Source organism: Poecile atricapillus, chromosome 14 (genome assembly GCF_030490865.1).
Source record: "Poecile atricapillus isolate bPoeAtr1 chromosome 14, bPoeAtr1.hap1, whole genome shotgun sequence".
NCBI lineage: Eukaryota > Metazoa > Chordata > Aves > Passeriformes > Paridae > Poecile > Poecile atricapillus.
In genome coordinates, this window is record NC_081262.1 from 3,561,900 (window position 1) to 3,577,183 (window position 15,284).

Here is a 15,284-nt window from a genome sequence, read left to right on the forward strand (position 1 = left end):
ACGGAGGTCTCGGCTCGGGGAGGCCTCGAGCCCCGGGAGCCGCAGCACATCGCCAAGTGTACGGGCTGGGCTTCCCGGACAGCTCCGGCACATGGCTGAGGGGCTTCCCGCAGAGCCCCGGCTGGGTGGGCACCTCAAGGGCTGAGTGGCTCCGGGGCTTCATCCGGCCTGCATGAGGGGAGCCCGTGAGCATCCCGGGCAGAGACGGGCCTAGAGAAACTTCAGAGACCTCCAGGGTCTCACCGAAGGGCTCTGCCCAGGAAAGGCATCAACCCTCAAACGCCACCAGCCTCCGCGTGTCTGTCCGTGTTGAACACCATGACACACCTGAGTTTTGTCCAGTTTGGACCACGCACCATGGGCCTGGGGATGTGGGGGCACCGGTCCACCAGCCTCCACCAACAACCAGAGCTGGTTTGGAACCTGCAGTGTGTCATCTGCCTCTCTGAGCAACCGCGGCGGGGAGAAATCAGGGACTGTCCGAGAGGTGGCACTGCATGGACTGGAATGGGTCACAGCACGTGGAGAGTCCCCAAATCGGGAATGTTTGGTTGTGGGGAGCAGGGTGCCTCCGCTCTGAGGCTGCAGTGATGGGGGACGCTGAAGGGAGAAGAAGTGAATTGCCAGATGCAGAGGTCAAATGACAGCAGTGTAACAGGGAAGTGGAAAAGCATGCATCTTCCCTGGAAAGCAGTGATAGACTCCGAGCCAAGCAGACCCTAGATACCGTCCCAAAAGCTGAACATGCAAACAAGCCACTAGACAATCCTCTGGAAATCAGAAATAGCTCAGAATGATTTCCAATAGGGACTGTTTCCTCTTTCTTATGCGACTACACTACCACAGTTGCCTGCCTCAATGCATTTAGGGAACACTTTTGGAAATGCAAAATTTTTTTCCAGCTTTGTGAAACTTCCAAACATCCACTCTGGGTAGTGACACTCCTGATCCCACCCCACCACAGAGTATGCCAGGATGATGTAGGTCCTTGCGCTCTCCCATGTGAACGATGCTCGGAGCTGATTTACACATAGCAGTGCAATACTGATCTCAGGCGTAATAATAGAAAAGCTGATGTGGGATTCAGCTGGTAAAGAATTAAAGGATGGGAATATAATTAATGCAATCAGCCTAGTTTCCAGAAAATAGCTCTTGTCAAACTCTGATGTCATCCTTTGAAGAGATTACAAGTTTGGCTGATAAAGGTTATGGCATAGAAATAATAGACCTGGGCTCTGTTCAGGCATGTGACTTAATCCATATACTATTCTGATTAAAAATTAGCACAATACAACATCAAGAGGGACACCTTAAAGGGGCTGGGAGCTGGCAAACCGACAGCCATCAATGGGGAATCCCTGCAGAATGGGAGTGCGCTCAGTGGGTGTCCAGGCTTGGATGGGAAGCCCAGTGCTATTCAGTATTTCCATCAATGGTCTAGAAATAGATTAAAAAGCCCTGCTGAGAAAAACGCCGGGGCGAGGGAAATGAGAGGGGCAGGAGACATGGATGAGGTCAAGACAGCTGTAGAAAACTTCACAAGCCGAGTCCCTGGCAAATAAAACGTGCTTGAATGCGAGCAGCTGTGAAAGGGTCTGTCCACTGAACACAGGGCCCTTCTGCTGGAAACCCGGCATCTGGCAAGGACAGATCAGGGGGAGTTTAGGAGGCAGGAAGGATAAATGTGGGAGCAGCAGGGTCCCCACAGGGGATGTCCAGCTGGGACGGGGCTGGGTGCTACAGCACAAGGGTTCCAGCATCTGTGTTTTGGAAAGGATGCTGAGGAATTGGGAGAGGGTGGAGGAGAGTTAAAAGTGAGCCCTGCTTTGCAGGGGGGGAGCTGAGGCCCACAGCCTCCCCAGCAAGTTTAAAGGAGCCCCAGAGATGCCTCCATTAAAGCACTGCAGCCACTTCATGGGTGAGAGATGATCAGGTGTTAGAGAGCTTGTCATCTCCCAGAAAAAAGGCACAGCAAGATTCACGGCTTGAACTGAGTTTGTTTGAGAAGCCACAGCAAGATTTCTCCGTGGCAAGGGAGAGCCCGAGGTGGTGACTTTGGGTGCAGCAGGATGCAGGTGGTTGAAGTGCTGGGGCTTTATGTGCCCTCCCTCATGCTGCCATCCTTCCCTGACCTCCTTGGGTTGGACTGGACCTGGGGAGCTGGGAGAAGTGCTGGAGGCTCATCTTGCTCCCACCAGCTCCTGCTGGCACATTCGCTTAGCTCAGGGGACACAGCCCAGAGTGAGGAGCAGCCCCCATCCCACCCCCAGGCGCACAGAGAGGCAGGGGCCTCCAGACAGGCCAGCATGTCCCTTCCAGCAGGGCAGGATCACTCTGTGCATGCTCCCAGGGAGAGCAAAAGGCAGCCAGGCAGCTGCCCCTTTCCAGGCCAGAAGAAGCAAATTCTCACAGGTCGATGCCAAGCCCTCATGGTGTCTCATTATTTTCTGGTCCTCTAGCAGGGCTGCTTGGGGCTGAGAGAGCCGTGAGCTCCCCCTGGAGCCCCTTCCCTGTCTTCTACCCCTCAGGTGGCTCATGACAAACACTTATCCCTGCACTCTACCAAGGGCCAAAATCACTCCCAGATTTATCTGAGGGCATCAAACAGGTGCTAAACCACACTGAGCATTCCTGCCTGTGTGCTGGAGGAATCAGACTGCAAGGTATTTGAGGCCAATGAACCAAACCTGGTTATTTTCCCTTCTTCATCAGATTGTGAAGCTCTGCCTTTTACTTCAAATATCACCCTTACACCAGAACTGCCACCACCGAGATGGCAGTGGTGTTTTTTTGGTGCACTCCTGGGGTCACCCTGCCACTGAGGCTGGCCCCGTGTGAACCTGGGGTGCTGGACACTTCCCAGCTCCCAATGCACACATTCCTTTCTGCCTGGAAGAAACAAAAAGCAAAGACTGGAGAAAAGGAACTGCTCTCAGCCTTTGTTCTGAAGAGTCTGTGCTGCATGCAGGTAGCAGTGGTGCAGTGAAATTCCAGAGCCTCCTTGCAAAGGGATGTGTTCTGTAGCACCTTCTGCTCCCGCCAAGGTAGCTTGGGACCCACAAACTCTCCAGCAACCCATCTGCAGAGCCTGAAACAGCTTGGATCAGCTTCAGCACTGACTAGAGTCCTCCCAAATGAATTCTCCTCTTTGTAGCGACTCCCTGACTGCCGCAGAGCACGCGGTGTGAGGGGTGATGGCTGGTGGGCTGTCAGCATGCAGCGCTCCCTTCCAGAGGCAGGGATGTGCCTGGGTGGGAGCCGGCATCCCTCCGGCGCAGGCGGATTCGGGAGGCAGCGCACTAGATGGTGCTGTTCAACCTTTGGCTGCCATTTAAAAGGCTCCTGCAAGGTCATAAGCGATGCCGAAACACGGTGGTTTTATTCGAAACCCTTTTTGGAACTAGGGGATAAGTAGAAATACTCTGAAATATGAGGTCCTACACTGATCACTGTCAGAGACAAAGGGCGCTCACAGGGATGTGCTGCTCCCACCTCGGGCCTGCAGCACCCTCAGTGTGCAGGCAGGACCTGGGGTTTAACTACATGATCAATGATGGCCAAAGAAAAGAATGATTTAAAGAAAAAAATGCTGCCAAGAAAATAATGTCCTGGGGTGCAAGAAGGGGCTGACAGCTCTCTCTTGGGCCACTGGCAAGATGGTGCTTACAGAAGAGGAGGAAGCAAATGTATTAGCATCCAAGATAAAAATATTGGTGTTGTGGCACCAGGAACCCAGAGCATCCCAAAGAGCCCGGCTGGGATGAAGCACCAGCAGCCCAGTGGCACGGAGGGGATGAGCAAGCAGAACCACAGGGTAGGGCTGGTAGGAGAACAAAGCAGAGAAGTGGCCGTGGATAGGGGCTGGGGGTAGGATGAGAGCACCTCCCTCACTGGGAGGGATGGATGGAGCAGATCTCAGTGTGGGCAGTGAGGATGCCCACAGACAGCTGTTCCAGGGCTGGGGGCAAGAGTGGGAGTGAGTGATGCAGATTGAACCACCACAGCATCCCTTCTTGCAGGGCCTGAAGGTATCTGCCCACCCTGGCCATGTCAGCCTGCCAAAGCATGGAGCTGCAGGTGCAGGTCCCACAGGCAGCCTGGGTGTGCCTCCTTTGGATTCCCCAGCCCAAGGAAACAAACACATTGCTTCTAATGCTGGGTAAAAAGGATGAAGCACTGTTTGGACACCACGTTTATGACTTTTCACTCAGATCCCACTCTTTCATAAAGCCCATGATGGAGCCTGTTTGAGACAGTGGGAAGGCTGCAGGGCCTGGCTGCTCTGGGCAGATTCTTCCCCTCCAGAAAATCATCCCAGTTTCCCTGTTCACTCCTGTTCCCACATGGGTGCTTGCTTTCAAATCCCCTGTTTATGCTGGGGTACAGGCCTGGAGTGGGTAGATGGGACAAAAGCTTTACTGCTCACATCAAGAATAACAAGAACTGTAGCCAGGGTGTCTTTCTTCCAGGAAGGTAGGGGAAGGAGGGCCTGGACCAGCTAAGGCAGATGTCTGAACTGGGTTTTGCAGCTGCCAGTGTTTTCCCATGGTGGTGCAGATACCAAATGGCAGATGGAAGCCCCAGTACATAACCCTGAGCCCCTGCAGTGTCCCAGCACCCTGGCCTGTTCTCCTAGGGCTTTGCTCTGCCTTCATCTCCAGGTGTTTCCCTTTGTGCCTGTCCTGGCATCAGCCTCTTTCCCCCAGCTCTGCTTTGCCCTTCCCACTGGATTACAGAGCCCCCAAACCTGATGTTCCCACAAAAAAGATCATGGACAAGACCATCCTGTGCCTTGGGAGGCTGCTCTAGATGCGCTGCTTAACCAGCACCCTGCTCACAGAGGAGCTTGACATGGACTTTTATTTGTCTTCCCACACTTCTGTGACCTCGCTACCATCAGCCCTCAGATCACTCCAGCTCCATTCTGGCTGTCAGCCACCTCTAGCCTCATGTTTTGGGCTCAGGACTGAAGTTTTGGTCAAAGCTTTCCCTGTACTCCTTCTCCTCCTTTCCAACCAGCCCAGGGAGAGTCACAGCAGCTCATGGCCACTCTCCTCTGCTTGGTTTGCACATTCATAACCCCAGTAACAGCCAGTGACCATATCAGCTAATGTTCCTCTGCCCTGGCTGGGCAAAGCCCAGTTCGTTCACATGGGCTTTTCTTCTCACTCCTGTCCCACCCCAGATAAGCCCTGTGCTCCTGTCCCAGCTCAGGGCTGTGGCATAGAAGTGTATGAACTGATAGGGGTGCCAGGCCCTTCGTGGGTCCCCCAGCCCTCCCCACCTGGCCTCTGCTGCTTTTGGGGAAAGGTTCCCATGTCTGGCAGACCAAAGAGACCCTCATGGACCCCTGCTAGATCTGAGATCCTGCCACATCCAAGACTCTGACAGATCCCTGCCACATCCCTACAGCTCTCCTGGTTTTGATCAACCTTCTCTAGCAAAAGCACTGGCACAGGAGCTCAGCCAGCACCACCAATGGCCAGTGCTCTTCATCCCCAGCCAGTGAAGGTGAGCACCCCCCAGGAACACCCCACACACCTTCCTGCACCCACCTTTGGGGTCCAGCCCGGGCCTGTGCCCTGCACTCCTGCCTCTCCATGCTCCAGAACACCAGGCTCGCTGCTCCTCTTGGGGTGCCAGGGGTGGGATGCCGTCCACGTGCATCCCAGAAGTGCCGCTCTGCAGAGAGAAGAGATGTCAGCTCGTCCCTGCTGGGGCCACCTATGCAGGAGATGTTTCCAGGGGAGCTGGGCCAGGCAGGGACACCCTGTGCACCCCACTCACAGGAGTGGAACCTGTTCCCATGGTCCTGAAGGACACACTTCACATCTTGCCTCTCTGTGAGAGGGAGATGTCTTGAGCACGGGGCCCCTGGAGTGGTTGTCCCTGCTGAAATGGTCGCAGAGGGTTACAGAGCTGAGGCAGAAGGGAGCAGCAGTGCCAGGGGACAGCCCTGTCCCTGGTTCCCAAGCCCCACTGCAGAGCCAGGGCCCACCCACCTGCCCAGGCCATTGCTCACCCTCTGCTCCAGTGTCCCCACGGCAGGATGGGATGAGAACACGAGGAACAGCTGCATGGAAACAGCTGGCTCCTGCAGCAGGGTTATCCCAGAGCAGCCTGTGATAATTCAACCTGCTTGATTCTGCCAGGAAAGAATCACTTTCCTGGATTTCCTTTATGCAGCCATCAGTGACTGAACTGTGCTGCTGGAAGGTGGGGGAAGGCTGGTCAGTGCAGAAATAGTGGCTGCTCTGCTCTCACAGACCTGTTTTGTAATGCTGGGAAAGATCTTCTGGCTTAGCTGTGATCACCAGCTCGGCTGGCAAGAGCCACCTGAGTGCTTGGTGGTGTCTCTGTGTGTCCTGCAGCGAAGATTTCCAGTGTGACCCTTTGGATACGATCTCCATCAGCAGGGCAGCTCAGAGAGCTGCTCCCCACACTCCTGCCTCACTCCTCCTGGAGGGTCAGCTCTCCCAGGGAGCTGGCAAAATTTTTGTGACTACATTTTGGCTAGTTTTCCATCTCAGGTGACCAGGCAGTGGCCAGTTGGACACACGTTGTTGTTTCTCTGTTCTCTCCTGGGACGACTCCCGCTGACGGTGCCTCTGCTTTGACGAGGCTCTCCCCAGAGATGAGGCAGACGGTCAGGGAGCTCTCTGCCCCGCAATTTTAGTTTGTTGTGAGTCCACCTAGTGGCCCACGGATTTATGGTTGGCTTTGCTGGGTGTAGAGAGGCTTGTGAGGACATCTCAGAAACACTCATACATCCAGGGCAAACTCTAGAAATAATTTTACCTCTGCACTGTATCTGACAGGTACAGTTTAGGTCCCAACTCACTGTTGCCCTTCACCAGGAGAGCTCTGAGCCCATCAAGTGACAACAGCAGCTGAGGTTGTGGCTGCTTTGCTGAGGTCCAAACCCCAGCCAGCCCTGGGCAAAGGGTCCCTGTGACCCAGTGACCATTGGGCACTGCTGAGGGAAGCCCTTCAGCATTTCTGCCCCTCAATTTTCCTGCAGAATGGTTTTCTCAGCCTTGAGCTCCTCAGGCAAGGCATCAGTTGCCACAAACGCTTCTGTGAGTGATGCCACACCCTGGGGAGTGTTGGCTCCGGGTGCCCAGGCAGCCCAGCAGCCAGAATCTAATTGCCACTGGCAGCTAATTGCCAGCAGCGGGCTCCTGGTGGCTGCCCGTGTCAGGCAGGACAGCTGTGCTGGCAGGAGGTGACAGCCAGACCCTCGCTGGGCCCTTCTGTGGCACACCACGCTGTGTGTGCTGCAGGACCAGGTGTATTCCAGGCCAGGGGGACTGGCCAGCCCCAGCTGGGGGACCCCAGTCCTGGCAGGACACTTGTGGGGACCTCTGCTCTTTCAGCTCTCTGGTAGGATAGCCACAGACCCTCTGGGATCTCTGTCTATCCACATGGAGACTCCAGCCTCCATCCCCCTTTCCAGCCTCCTGCTTCCCAGCAGCACCTTCAAAATCCCCAGCTGCAGGTGGGGTTGCCCTCCCTGGCCATCTTCCCTCTGAGGTGGCCCTTCCTCAGAGCAACCATCTGCAGCAAGGGCCACCCCTCCTGCCTGAGCTGGGGGACAGGACCCCCACACTGGTGTGTCCCCAGCACCCAGTGAAGGTGGCCAGGGCTCAGCACAGGCAGGAGCTCCACCCCCAGTGACCTGCCCGAGGATCACTGGAGGTTTCTCTGGAGAGTTCCTGTGAGTGGGACAGTGCCAGGAAAAGCTCAGCACTGATGGGCACCAGCTGAGGTCCTGACCAGCCAAAATGCTGGACACAGCCCAGTAGTGCCTGGGGCTGACCTGCTTCCTCCTGCAGGGAACAGTCCTGCCTGATGAGCTGGGGGTGCCATTTATCCACACACTTAGGGGAGAGTCTCCAGACTCTTCTGCTGCTTTATCTGCCCTGGCACAAGCCCAGCCCAGGAAATCATCTTGGCATTGACTCGTCTCAAGCCTTTCCAGCATGAGGTGAACAGATATGGGAAGTGTTGGTCTTTTCCTGAAAAGAAAACTGAAAAAATTGCTCACAAAATCATTTACTGTAGGATAAATATCAGAGAATTGGGATGTCTCTGTATTTGGAGGGATCCAAGACTTGCTCCACAGCGAAGGCAAACCGGCACTGGATGTCAGCCATGGGATTCCCTTCTCCTTCTGCCAGCACCTCTAGGCCTGTCACCCATGCTCACCACTTGGCAACTCTCTGCCTTGCTGCCTCTCTCCTAAAATCTCCCCTTCCTGTGCCAGGCAGGTGAGCCACATCAGAGCCAAGTCCTCTCCAGGACAGAATGTCTGAGAGCAGGGGGAGTCATGGAATTGTGATGATGAGCATCCCATGGCATCCCACTTCCCTGGGGAAGAGATTACAAGAACCGCTCCTTGGAGATGTGTCAGGCCAGGCAGCTTTGAGTGCCCCATCTTCTCCAGAAGCCAAGCCTTGGGCTGTCTTTCATGGAAGCTGCTTCCTAGCCCTTTGTCCCCTGTCCCCATCAGGACATGGAGACTCCTGCCACTCTCTTGCTCTGCAGGGCTGGAGACATCATCTGGTGTCCAACCATGTCGTGTCCAAGTGTCTCATGTCCAGCCATCTCCCTCCCTTTGTGCTCGTGCTGTGTCCCTCAGTCTGTGCAGCTCCTCTTGCCCACAGTGGAGCTGACAGCAGCCAGACTCTGCAGCCTTGGCCATCTCACCTCAGGGCTCTCCTGGTGCTCTCCCAGAGAATGGATTCCCACTTTGATTGTCCTGCTGGGCACTCTCTTACCACTGCAGCTCCTGTCAGAACTCCTTCCACGGACACAGTGACCAGCCTCCAGAGAACCCATGGCTGGCAAATGTGAGCAAATCCAACATTGTATCTTATTTCATCCTGATTCCTTACAGTTACAGCGGCTCAAAGCAGAAGAAAACACATCTGGAAGCAGATGTACAACTCCAAATAATGTCCAGACCTTGGACTTCGAGTCTTCCTATTGGCAGCATCTTCCCCAGCATGCCAAGGCCATGCCATGGAGAACACGTGTCACAGAGGAGCTTGACGTGGACTTTGGTTCCTCTTCCCTCACTTCTGTGACTCTCCCAGGGCTGTGAGGTGAGTGCCCATGGTCTTGGGTGACCACCTTGTGGGCAATGTCCCATGAGACACCAGTCAAGGCCAGAAGTCATCCCAGCCCACCTGAGCTTTGGCCTGCAGTGGGACATGGAGCAGAGGTGTCTGCCCAGGAGGTCCATGTCTCCCTCTTCGCAACAGAGGGATGTGTTCAGGTCTCCAAAGCTGAACATCTTTAGCTCAGCCTATTTATCTTAGTCTTGCATTCAATAGCTGCTCAGAGACCCCTGCCATGAAAATTCTGCCTGATGGAAATGGATGATTCAGACTGAACTCTCATCCTCTGTCTCCCAGGTGGTTTGTGCTTCTCATGTGTCAGTGTGGCCTGGCAGCTTCTATGCTGGGCAGACCTGGATGGACCATGTGGAGCAGCTGGGAGTTTTAGGAATGCCTTGGTGATGATCAGAGCCACTGTCTGGGTTGGGCAACGAGGCTCAGTGAGCCCCTGCTGCGCTTCAGTCTTCCAGAGAGCTTCAGGGTGGCATCTACATTTCTGACTCCTGTCCCTTGGATCCCTTGGTGGATCTCGGGATGGACTGTCCAGGGCTGGTGACTCACAGCTTAATCAGAGTTTGTGTGCATCCATTCCCTGCAGAAGCTACTGGCATTGGCCATTTTAACCCCACTGGACAGGGACTGTAGCTCTGGAGGATTCCCAGTATCTGTGAGTGCAGCAAGAGCAGAACAGCTTGACCTGGGGCTTGCAGTAAACAAACAAATCCACATGAGGCTCTTTCCTCCTTGGGTCACTTGTGCCTGTCAGTGCCTTGTAATGAATGCCTGTGCCCACCTCAGAGAGCACCCGGGGGTGCAGTGAGCCCCCCAGCATCAGGAGAGGGACTCCTCTGCTGTCCCTTGTCATGAGGACAAAACCCTAGGCAAGCCCTCTGGGCTCTTTGAAGTGAGTCCTTTTGGTTTCTCCACTGCTGTTTCCTCTCCATGTCCTCACTGAAGATCCTCGTGGCTGCACATGAGCCACTGGCCTCGGAGGGCACTGAGCTACCCGCAGCAGGAATAAGGACATTTGGACTCAATGGCATCCTGGGAGGGCCGAGGGCTCCTGAGTGAGGTTACATCCACGGGACACCCCAGTTCCTCACTGTGCAGAGTTCCCTGCTGGCTCAGCCCCATCCTCATCCCCTGGCCACCACTGCCTGTCCAGCCATGTAGTTCACAGCTGTTTGCAATCACTTTGGACCCAGCCTGGCCATCCATGCCCTGCTGTGGACCAGGTGTGGACCCTCACCCAGAACTGCCCCAGAGGAGCCCATTGCTCAGGACAGGCCATACCCAGTGCCTGGAGGGGGCGGGTGGCTGGTGTGCCCTGCTCACCGCCAGCATCCACAGCTGCCACCTCAACCCCTCTCAGCTCCTTCCCACCGGCTCCCACCTCCTCCTGCCCGAACACCAACATCAGCCGGGCTGTGGCCACGTGGTCCCCACTCATGTCCCACCTGCCCTTCGCTGCTGCTGCTGGTTCTATTTCCTTTCCAGGTTCCTCGGCTCTGCTCTCTGCTGTGCCGTGTTGGGAGACAAGGTGAGTCCAGGAGCGATCTCCACTTCTCCTCCCCAGCAGTGCCGGCTCTTCACAGTGTGGACACTTCTATTCCCACATCACTTGTATCCCATGTCCTTAGAGGAAGGTGATTCCCCCATCCCAGGGTGGCAGCACCATCCCACGGTAAATCCCAGGGCATGGCTAATTTAAGGGGAGCCACCCCATGGCTGCCAACTCCCCATGGGAACCACCACCCCAAAACCAGGCCCGGAACCAACCTGGCCTTGCAGCCCTCTGTGCCACCACTGTCCTGGGGAGGCAGTGAGGGGTGAGAGTCCCACTGAGGTCCTGGCAGGATCCCGGTGAGGTTTCAGGGCTGGCCGGAGCTGGGAACATCCCTGCCCTCTTTGTGCTCCCCTGGTAAGCAGCGCAGTACAAATATCAGCCGCGTTCTTTGAAATGAAAATAAAACTGATAAAAGTCGGGCAAATCCTCCTGCTGGCCCCCGCTGCTGGCCTGAGCAGTGGCTCTTTCTGCCGCCGAGCCGGCTCCCGCAGTTATCAATACATTATGTATGCCAGTGTCCGTCGGCCAGAGCCTTTTGTTGATGCTGAATATGTCCTGGCCAACAAAAGTGGACTGGATTAGCCACAGTGGATTAAAAGATTTTCTTCTTGGAGTTTACCTAATAATATAACAATTGACATAGAAGGTCTCTTTGAACCCTACACGACTCTCTTATTTTACCATCTGTGAGTTTGCTCTCCGTGCCGCTGATGGGGCGCCCGGCTGCCGGTGGTGCCGGTGGTGGGAACGCCGCCCGGAGCCAAATTTATCGCTGAGCAGAAGAAAGCAGCCCGTGTTTGAAGGGAGGTGGCGGGAAGGGAAAGTGGCACAACTTCTGTCCTCCTGCCTTTGTCCTCGGCCCTTCTGCTGGTGGCTCACCAGGCTGGCGATGCCGCGGTGTGAGGAGAGAAGAGACCCAAGGAGAGGGCTCCAGCGGTGGGGAAGCCACTCGCTCATCTGCAATTCGAGGTGTCTGGAGAGGTCCCGGACAGAATAAGCTCCTTTATTAACCATGAATTTTGGGAGAGTTGCCGAACTGTGAGCCAACGGAGTTTGCTCGTCTCGGTTCCAGCCGTTGGGATCTGGCCACTGTCCCTGGTCTCCATTGCAAGATGGGTCAGGCAGCGGCGGCAGCGACACCGGGAAACATGGAGGGCAGCGGCAGCAGGGGAGGAAGGCTCCCCCCAGCATCCTGCGGCGCTGCTGGCCCTCGCCCCCTCCTCCGGCACACCCTGGCGTCCCAGCCTCGGGCTTTGATCTCATCCGGGGGGGCTCCATTCACGAGTCTTTCATTGCAGCCTTTGGAAATATCCGTCCTCAGAAGTCGCCAGTAATGAGATGGGGAGACGATGAGCAATTTAGGCGCCGTTCTTTCTCGCTTGCGTTTTTATCTCCATATCCCCCTCCCTTTTTTTTTCCCCTCTTTTTTCTTTCTTTCATTTTTTTTTTTTTTTTTTTTGCAAAGACACTTCTGGAGCGGTGCCGACTTTGTATGGGATCACCGCACCACCCCAGACCTGCCGGGGGGGCAGGAATATGGGGCTCGTGCCTCTCAGCCGGGGGCCTTTGATGAAGCTGCTTTGCGAAATTTGATTTGAAAGGCCTACGATGGCAATTTGGGGAGAATGGTGGAGCATTTCTCCACCCGCTTCTCTTTGTCTCCCACCCGAAGGGGGGTTTCATTGTGGGTGCCGGGGCTCGGGGGTCGGGGCGGTGGCGTGGGTGGGGTGGGGCGGCGGAGGGACCGCGGCGCGGAGAACAATAAGCGGGAGATGGGGAGAGTTGGGATTCTCACCTGCCCGGGCATTCGCAGTCCGCCATGACGGGAGCAGCCGCCCTGCTCGCTGCCGGCCGCAGCACTTTTTTTCCCCAGACTCTTGAACCTATTTCCCTTTCTTGGCAAGTGCGTGGCTGGAAGATGGGAATCTTTACTTTATATTGCAGCTTGGGCTTCCCAGCCTGATTGGCTGCAGCCAGGACCAAATGCTGGTCCTTCCATCCCATCGTCACTATGGCAACCGGCCCCGTTAGGCACCACCGATTTACTTATAATTGCTGGGTAAATAGTCAAGACAGGCCGCTTTCATCCCGCACCCAGAGATTGCTCTTCCTCATCTCCTTTTTTCCCTACTTTTTTTTTTTTCTTGGAGGAGGAAGCCCTGAAGAGCAGCAACACTTAAGGAAACTCTTTGAAGGCTGTTGCAGAAAGCGGTGCCTCCCTTGGCCAGCCTTTCCCATCGCTCCCGCTGCACAATGCCAAAGCTTTCCCGCGCCATCACGGCTCATCGCCATCAACCTTCATCATCCTCATCCTCCAGGAGCGGCGCTGGGTGCAGACACATGATGCCCTACCAGCCATTTCTTCTGTTTCCCATGGGGATTCCACACTGGTTCATCCCAGGAGCCAGGATGGGGCCAAACCGTGCTCTGTGACCTCTTCCCTCCTTCCCCACTGCTGCCATTTGTGATTCCTGTTCACAGCACTGGGGTTTTCTACCAGGGAACTGGCACTGCCTGGATCAGCCATCCCTTTTCCTGGCTTCGTGGTGCTGGCTGGAATGGGGAAGTGGTACCTCTGGCCATGCTCATCCCTGGAGCCCAGGATGCTTCCTACCTTCCTGCTGAGCTGCTCCGAGCCAGGTCCAGAGCCTCCCACTCGTCTGGAGGGTGTTAACGATGATGGACAGAGCTCAGGGATGGATATCAGTCCTGTGATGTGGACATGTTCATGGCTGAGTAGGTCCTGCAGGTGGGAATGTGGTCCTGGCTCCATCCTCGTGGTCCAGGGATGGATGTGGCAGCAAGAGAGCAGCAAACAGCCCAGCCCAGCCCTGCTGGAACACTGGACCTTCAATGTGCTTTTGTTCCCTTGGGTCATTACTGGCACCAAACAGCAGTTCCGGGAAAATGGGGGGGAAAGGGGTCTTAGGGAGAATCTAAAGGCTGAAGAGATCTGGAAAAAATGGACATGAAAAAAAGGCATGAGATGAACAGCTGGGTTTTCGGGAAAGGAAGCCAAGGTCATCTTCCCATTTCCTTCTCAAAGCAATCCAGAGAGTCCTTCAGGGCAGCTGCAGGAGGAGCACTAGGAGACTGCCCAAGCTCATTATTGTGTTGGGAGAACTGGGGGGTTCCCACCCTGGGCAGCAGAGAGGAGACAAAGGTGACCACAGATGTCAACACAAACCCAGCTGAGAAGAGAGCAGAAAGGAGCCATGGAGCAGCAGGTGTGTCCAGGGCTTCTGAAGGAGCTGGGGGTGAACCAGCTGATCCCCAGACAGATCCTACCTACCCACTGCCAGAAAGAGTTGTCTGGAGCCTGGCAGATGTGATAATAAATTTTCTTTATTAGGGCCTGGAAAGGGGAAGTCACTGACCCCAACAGCAGTACGAGTGTGTCGGCAGAAACACTCCTGGAAATGGGATTTGTGGCCACCAGAGTAAATACCCTCCACCTGAGAAACTAGGGTGATTGTAAAGGGAAGGCTGTCCCCTGGGAGCAGCAGCAATGAATGATGCCCACAATAAAGCTCCCATGGGTGTGCAAAGGGCTGGGGACAATGTGGTCACCAAAGGCTTCCAGAGAAGGGGAGGAGAAGGGGCTGGCAGGTGCCTGGAGCAGCTGCTGCAGACACTGCTGCTCCCAGTGCTGGGCAAAGAGCCCACCTGGGGCCAGGGCAAGCAAAGGGAGGCACCAAGGGTGGGCTCTCCCCATCCACGCTCAGCAGCAGCCGGTTCAGGATGGCTGGGAAGGCTCAGCTCAAACATTCCAGCCCTGATGCAGCGGGCACTGCATCCCCCAGTGCAGTGAGTGCACACCATGCAGCCACACTAAGGACGGTGTCCCAGCCCCAGTTGTGCCCTGGGCTGGGAGCTGGCTGCTCCGGGCTCTGCTGGGCACGGGGGCCAGGTTTGGGACTCAGGGATGGGACTCTTGGCACAGCTCAGGGACTGATCCGGCTCCTGCCGCGCTCTGCTCCTGCCTGGGGCTGTTCTGCTGCTCGTGCTTTCTCTGTCTGTCAAAGGCAGCATCTCTGTGAAGTGCTCTGGGGTTTGACTCAGGGGGGATCGCTCCCTTGGCTCTGAGGACGAGTTGGTACCTCCCGGGTACCTGCAGGGCCCCAGCCAGGGGAGCTCCCACCTGCGCGGAGCCCGCGCTGCCCTCCGAGCATCCTCCAGCGGTTCCCATGGAAACTCCCGGCTCTGAGCCAGCACTTTTAGCCACACGCCATCACGGCTTCAGCCACACACACCCTGCCACCTCCCTTCCCAGGGTCTTCCACCCTCTCCTGCCACAGAGGAGCCACTACCTTGCTCCCCACTGCAGAGAGCGGCTCCACAAGCTCCTCCAACAAAGTATCTTTCCCAGAGCCCTACAAAGGCCTTACTTCACCTTGTTCTTCAGCATATCATGCAGAAGACAGGGAAAAAAACCCCAAACAATAAAAGGTGACACAGAATTAAAAGAAGGGAGCTCAGCAGGACAAGTGGGTCTGGGTATGAGGGATTTGTACTTTCAGCTCTGCACATCCCAGGACCACCTGGCCAAGTGGAAATCCACTAGCCTAGTGCCTGCATCCAAGATTTCCCTCCAG

General features: G+C 55.7%; 2 protein-coding genes across 2 annotated transcripts in view; both read right to left on the reverse strand.

Moving 5' to 3' along the window:
* The window catches only part of AXIN1 (axin 1), an 82,198-nt gene extending 70,818 nt beyond the window's left edge, over positions 1-11,380 (reverse strand). The window contains exons 1-2 of the mRNA XM_058849422.1: positions 10,580-11,380; positions 5,556-5,682 (exon numbers count right to left, since the gene is read on the reverse strand). The gene's annotated coding sequence lies outside the window, so the exon portion shown is untranslated. The remainder of the gene's footprint in view (positions 1-5,555; positions 5,683-10,579) is intronic.
* On the reverse strand, positions 211-11,967 carry LOC131584375 (uncharacterized). Its single transcript, XM_058849425.1, has 2 exons — positions 11,371-11,967; positions 211-600 (listed from the first exon to the last, which is right to left on the reverse strand). The coding sequence occupies exons 1-2, from the start codon at positions 11,965-11,967 to the stop codon at positions 211-213; spliced, it is 987 nt and encodes a 328-aa protein (XP_058705408.1).
* Positions 11,968-15,284: the final 3,317 nt, after the last annotated feature.

What these genes read in the sequence shown, in the direction of transcription:
- LOC131584375 (XM_058849425.1), bottom strand. Translation starts at nt 11,967, where the DNA reads ATGGAGCCCCCCCGGATGAGATCAAAGCCCGAGGCTGGGACGCCAGGG. An exon ending in GGAGAGCAAACTCACAGATG is followed by an intron (nt 601 to 11,370) that starts GTAAAATAAGAG and finishes TTCTCCCTTCAG; the next exon opens with CGTCCCCCATCACTGCAGCC.